Source organism: Cynara cardunculus (genome assembly GCF_001531365.2).
Source record: "Cynara cardunculus var. scolymus isolate 2C chromosome LG 4, CcrdV1, whole genome shotgun sequence".
Taxonomy (NCBI): domain Eukaryota; kingdom Viridiplantae; phylum Streptophyta; class Magnoliopsida; order Asterales; family Asteraceae; genus Cynara; species Cynara cardunculus.
The window spans coordinates 10,149,022-10,155,635 of NC_037531.1; the positions used below are offsets into that span (position 1 = coordinate 10,149,022).

Genomic DNA, 6,614 nt, shown 5'->3' on the forward strand with positions numbered 1-6,614 from the left:
ATAAATATTATTAAAATTGTTATATTTGTTTTTTGATAACTAAATAAGTAAATATATTAAATAATAATATAAAAATAATTGATATGACAAATACCAAAAATCTTACCTAATATGAACGAAGACAATGATCGAGAGTCTTATCCGATAAATGATGACGACAATTCTTACTATGGTTAGTGCTTATCGGCTAAGTTATTACATATGATGTTATTTTGATAGACTGAAATCTTAACCTATAAATAAACAATAGCATTAAATTTCACCATTAAATGCTTATCGGATAAGTGTTTTTATTACGAGTAAAGTGACCAAATTTGTAATTTTTAATCTTGATTCTTTCCACCAATTGGATAGGTTGACTCTTTGACAAAATGATATCCGTATAAAAATCCGACCCGCCAGGTGTCCTTTAAAGGGACTCAGAACATGGACACGTGTCCCATGCGAACCCAGAATGCATATTGGTTTACAGCATTACTAATAAATATGACCACCGTCTTCCATCTCATTATTCATCACCGATTCATAATCTGCAAGCAAACCTCTTCCTTCCGCCATCGGTTCGCTTCGAATGGCCGTCGTCGCCGATTGAAAGCCGCCGGATTCCTGATCACCGTAAGAAACAGAAACTACTTTGATCTAAGGTATCGAGGATATAAAACGTACTATTCTTGTTTCTGAGTAATCATAATGGCGAAGAAGAGGAAGTCTGCTGCGTCGAGCCTAGACGAAATCGATCGGACGTTGTACTCGACTTTTTGCAGCGCTGCTAATTCTCTCTCTCAGCTGTACTCTCAGGCCATGAGCCAACAGAAACTATGTTTCCTATCTGGTGAACGCCATGGATTGGTATGAAGAATTTTGATGTTTGATATGATTATATGTGCTACTGATTTTATTGGGCAACGAAAACCCTAACTTTTTTCATTTATGTGAATTGCTTGGTTTGGTAATTTTGAAAATCTCGCTGTGAATGTTGGATTAGAGAAACTATTGCTTGTTTGAGTAATTTGAGTATTTTTTATGATCTTTGGCTGTGTTTGTTTGGTGATCGGATTAATTTGTGTTTTTATGGGACTATATGATTGCTTGATTTTAATCTGGATTAAATGATCTAGTGATAATTGTGTAGAAAGTAGTACATTATCAGTTTATTTACTCTGAACTTGGCATTTATTGTAATAGCCTCCGATTAGCATCTTTAGAAGGTTTAGCATATGCCTAGGCTGATTGTAGGTGCTTGGGGCAATAACTGACTTGCCCTTGTTGGGGGAGAAGTCCTATAAGACTAAAACCTTTGAAGATATTGAAGAATTGTGAAAATGTGGGAGGGCATGCTCAGTCTCTCTGAGTCTGTTGTAACTTGAAGTTCTATGGAATAGATGCTTCCGAGTAGTTGAATTTTGAGGCCTTGTGTATGGTGCAATGGTCTTTTTGGCTAGGAAGTGGGGTTCTTTACTCCTTTCCGAATCCCGGATTGTGCATAGATGTTAGAAAGATGTGCCAAGTCATGATTGTAATGAACTGCTAGTAAGCAGTAGCAACATGATGCCAACTGGGTTCACGCTTACGCAATTTACATTATATGTAAGTAGTAAAATGAATAGCAATTAGCGACTGTTGGATACCATCAAGCACACAATTATATTTTAATTCTTCCATCAAACATAAAGCATTTGGTATAAAAAATAACTAAAACTGTTGATATTCAATAAAAACATCACACAAGTAAAAAAAAACGTACCGACACAATTAAATAACTGCTACAATTGTAGTAGTTAATAAATTACCTTTTGATAATATAATAACCTAATACTGTTAACTAATTGCTAAGAAGGTAACCTGATATTATCAAATACCAATTGCTAATTACTAACCTTATATTATAAATTTCCAATTGTTGATATAATAACCTGATATTGTAAATTGCTAATACAATAACCTACTATTATAAAGATACTTAACAAACTACGATTGTAGTGCTACAATAACCTCATGATATGTTCTGAATGGCTTAAATAATGGTTGATTGATTGAATTGTTTTACAGCTAAAACATCCTCGTGAACTCTGTATTCTTCCTGTTGGCTATTGGGAGCATGGCCTGGGAAAGTGGTGGCTTAACTGTGATGTCACAAAGCATGAGATAACTATTCCTGAGTGGCGTGGAGGTTGGGTTTTTTGTTTGAAATGAGGAAGACTGAAACCTATATTTTCATGGGATAACTTCAAAGATAATGCTCAAATTTACCAGGTTTAGAATCTTATGTTAGAGTACTTGCAGAAGCTACGTCTCCCTGAGGTCCATGGATTGTGACTATCTAGGCTAGCCACTTACAATTTTAGGCTAGCAAGTTAAGATTGTCCCTCTATTCTAGGCCAGCCAGTTACGATTCTGTCTTTGCACATAAAGAAGGTTGCCGATAATTCAGCTAACTCATCCATGACTGGGAAATTTAATGCGTAGCTTGCATACCTTATCCCATAGTAAAAGTCTAGACACAAGATAAATATAGCCCTGGATTTTTCAAGAGACGATTTGAGCTGAGCTGGATGAAATACCTTCCATGCTGCATATGGATCAATGACCACTAATAAGAGGGTTTAATTTAAGTAGAAGGTGCCATTGATCCTTTCTTCTTTCTGTTGTTCACTAACCGAGTCCTCTTAATAGGCAGAAGCATCCTCTCTTCTACTTTAGCACCTGCTATAGAAAGCTAAAGCTTCATCTAAGTTATATTGTTAAATTTAGGATTCTATCGAGTATCTTTATTTCCGGTACATCTGAATATCAATTTCAAACGCACATACTCTCTCTCTCTCTCTCTTTCGTGTGCGCGTCTGCAAGAATTGTATTTCCCTATTTTCGTAGAATAAAAAGATCCTAAATTGCATACCGGTCATTTATAAGTTTAAAACTTTAAATATGTACCGAAAGCTCTTGTGCACAGGACTGAAGGCATTAGTATGAGTAGGTGTTGTAATCAAAGCATGTAATTTGCTTATGATGGATTAGAGGCATAATGATGTGGTTGTTTTCAGCATGATAAGAATGATTTTTCTCCCATTACTCATATGGGTTTTATGTGTAATGTTTTCTCTTTAATGTATTTATGCGTTAATATCTAATCTTTATTCAATTGTCATCTGAAATCTTGTTTATATTGGGAATGCCAATCATTGTTTATGCTGATGGCTTTGACAGGAAATGCTCTATCAATGGATTTCCAAGCAGCATGAGGAAGGACTGAGAGTCACATCAGATGACATACTAGCCTATATTCAGGTTTCCGTTTCATATTTTGAACTTATACCTTGTGTGATTATGTATGAGATAATGAGACAACTTTCATCCATATGTGCGTGGGAGTAGCTACCAAGTGTATCCATTCGAATGTGATTGTGATCTATCTAATCAGCATCATATTGACCCTGATGAGAGACCATTACTCTTACCATCCTCATCCATTTTAAGATGATTTGCTGGTGATTTTGCTCTGAAATAACAGTAATAATTCATGATTTTTGCAATTATAACCCTAAAGCCTCTGCATCATGCATAATTCTGACTCCGAAATTCGTTTCAAATATCTACAAGAAACGATCTGAGATTTCCTTATTCATTTCAAATATTTACAAGAAACAAGTGTTTGATAATAGAGTAAGCAAGGATAAGTATGGCTTGCCCTTTGCATTGATCTAATAAAGCAGATGGAATAGTACGATGGTTATGAAGTTACCTAATTTGGTATGCATTGGTTAATGGTACAGGTTTGTGGTTCACGGGGGAAGTCGTATTAGGTAGTTATTTATTTACATCTTTATCAAAGAAAGCAAGAGAGTGGGGTCTAACCCTAGGACCTCATACGTATTACCATCTAGGGTATGAGCTTAAGTACTATAAACAAGCAGATGAGCATTTTGTCAAGTTCAAAACCTTTTATGCTTTAAATACGGTCAACTAACACATAAATTTTAAAAATATCTTAGTCACAATTTGTGAAGCATGATGTACACATTGTATCCTTTCCGGACATGATACCCTCGAGGTGCCATCAAGATTCTTTCTTGATCCCCTCTGTTATGCTTCTTTTCCTCTCGATGTCATGCCCATCCACCCCAAAATCTCCATCTCAAAAAGAAAGGTGCATCTAGTAGATTTAGAAACCATCGTGGGCTACATTTTCCATATCTTTTCATCATGCCCAAATTCGATTGGAATCTGTCCAGATTTATTTGGATTTGCTTACTTGACAAATTAGCTCATGAATGCACCCAAAATGGACACAAAAAAATCAACTCGTGATCTATAGGGGTCGAGAGTAAATATTACCATCAAGTATATTAGGCGGAACAAATATTTAATTTCCCGTGATGCATAAATGTCACCCTATTACATTGCTGTGCAGGCTGAGCTGGATTCATCAGGGGAGGAGCCATCAAGAACCTTACAGCAGAATCAGCAGCCTGCAAATCTGTTCGCAAATTCCAACTCATCTAGCATGCCGACTGTTGCACTGACCGATCAACAACCCAAGAATTATATTTTCTCAAATGCTTTATCAAGCCCAGTTCGTCGCAGCCTTCAGAACTATCAGAATCGTGATTCTAATATCTTCGATTCATCAATGGACATGCATGCAGATAGCACAGGTCATGATTCTGCTCATTGAACAACTTTCGTTCTATGTTTTCTTTCCGCCTTGAATCCATTAAAGTTTATCATCCATTTGTTAGTTTTAGTATCATGGCTTGTCGCTTATGCAATTCGTCGTAATACCGGAGAATATGGAGAAAAGAAATCCGAAACTCGAGTTTTAGTTTACAGAAACAGAGGCTATATAATCCTTGTTGAACCATGTGACTTATGAGTAGATCTTTCATGTTATGCTTAAAGTTATTTTCGTGGAATATTTAAAGTCCTTCCAACATCCTTGCATTTGTCTGCTTGATAGCTTTCTTGATTTCCATTGTTGTTTTTTGAGGAAAATTGTAGTTCAATGTTAACAAATTATGAAATATATGAGGCTACCCCCCAAACCTTGGCTGGCGGTGGGTACGACGAATGAGCGGGACCCACTAAAACGGTGGCATTTCACATTTGGTTTACAAGTAGATTTTAGGGGCTGTTTGGTTGATTTTCCACTAAATCCTATATGGATAAAGCTATTTGTATGGATTAATCTGTTAGTATAAATTAGGAAGTTTTTTTTTTTCCAGGCATGTTATTTAATTGGGAGGTATAGGTTTGGAAAAAGCCGACTTCTTCCATAAAGTTTCCCCTAGAATAGGTTTGGAGAAAAACCTGACTTTCTCCATAAAGCTTCTCCTTAGAAACTTATTGGATAAGTCATTTTCTATATTATTAAGCCACTACCAAACAATTACGTATAGATGACCGAATAAGCCACGAGTCTCATTAAGTTCGTTAAGCTGCTAACAAATAGACTCTTAAGTGTCCTTGGAGGTTAAAGTTTAGGCTTTCATCAATGAGCGCGTTTGATCCCTCGATGCATCATCGATCTATTGAAATAGAGAATGAAGAGAAGGATAAAATAAATTTATATTATATAATATAACATTTAGGTTTTACGTCTTAAAAGTTCGTTAAAAATACAAATGTTTAGAACTATGTACAAATTAATAAGACGAAAGATTGTGTGAGAAGGGAAGTTATGATGAAAAGCGTAAGAAGAGATCTGAATCCTTGATCACTTTTAATCTCATGTCCACCCATGAATTGCGTTTTGCGCTTTAGAAGAGAATTGATCCCGTCCATCTATATGTACTTCATTAGTGTTGATATTCAATTAGGATCAAATCTTATTGGGGAGATCTCTTCTTACGTTTCTCACCATAACTTCTTCTCTCACCGGAACCCTACCCAAATTAATAATGCATACAACCTTACATTTTTTATGATGTTTTTACTTGAACCATTCTATAAACAGCAAGAAAAGAAAATTGAAAGGTTTTTAGTATATTTTTTTATATTTAAGAAAGCATCTAACTTCTCTTAAATATAATTAAGTTTTTAATAAAACAAATTATATATTTATTTTCTTTAATTTGATATCCATATTTATATATACACTATAATAATATTGATTTTATAGGACGTCTAAAATGTAGAAGCATCCTAAAAAAATACTTTTGTGACTTAAGTTTATAGTTTCAAACCAAAAAAACATGATCTCTAAATGTGTTATAATAGGTTTATATAATTCTTTTAGGCGCTTTAACCTATGTTGTTACTGCGGTCAAAATACAAAATATCGGTCACGATCGATATTCGATATTTCGGTTATATCGGTCCAAAATAACGGTTAATGTAATGTTTCTTAGAATTATATATATATATATATATATATATATATAATATGAGTGCATCCATAAACATATCATATGCATTAATTAGAGTTTAGAAATATTAACACATCACATAAACATGTCTCATAAAAAAAATAGGAAAAGTGTTCAAAAACGAGCTAATCACAAACAACAAGCATGAACTGTGAAAGAACCGAGAAGAGAAGAAGCGTGAACTGTGAAGAACCGAGAAGAAAAAAGCGTGAGACCTAATATATGTGTTGACTGGTTGACCAAATAAAAAAG

General features: G+C 34.8%; 1 protein-coding gene across 1 annotated transcript; it reads left to right on the plus strand.

Annotated features, from left to right (window-relative positions):
• The first annotated feature begins 510 nt into the window (after positions 1 to 510).
• On the plus strand, positions 511 to 4,929 carry LOC112511840. Its single transcript, XM_025117651.1, has 3 exons — positions 511 to 849; positions 3,205 to 3,285; positions 4,409 to 4,929. The coding sequence occupies exons 1-3, from the start codon at positions 691 to 693 to the stop codon at positions 4,670 to 4,672; spliced, it is 504 nt and encodes a 167-aa protein (XP_024973419.1). The 5' UTR covers positions 511 to 690; the 3' UTR covers positions 4,673 to 4,929.
• The last annotated feature ends 1,685 nt before the right edge of the window (positions 4,930 to 6,614 follow it).

Bases quoted from the DNA above. Each gene is read 5' to 3' on its own strand.
- LOC112511840 (XM_025117651.1), top strand. From the start codon at position 691: ATGGCGAAGAAGAGGAAGTCTGCTGCGTCGAGCCTAGACGAAATCGAT. The intron at 850-3,204 runs GTATGAAGAATT...TGGCTTTGACAG, and splicing joins CTGGTGAACGCCATGGATTG to GAAATGCTCTATCAATGGAT. The intron at 3,286-4,408 runs GTTTCCGTTTCA...ATTGCTGTGCAG, and splicing joins ACATACTAGCCTATATTCAG to GCTGAGCTGGATTCATCAGG.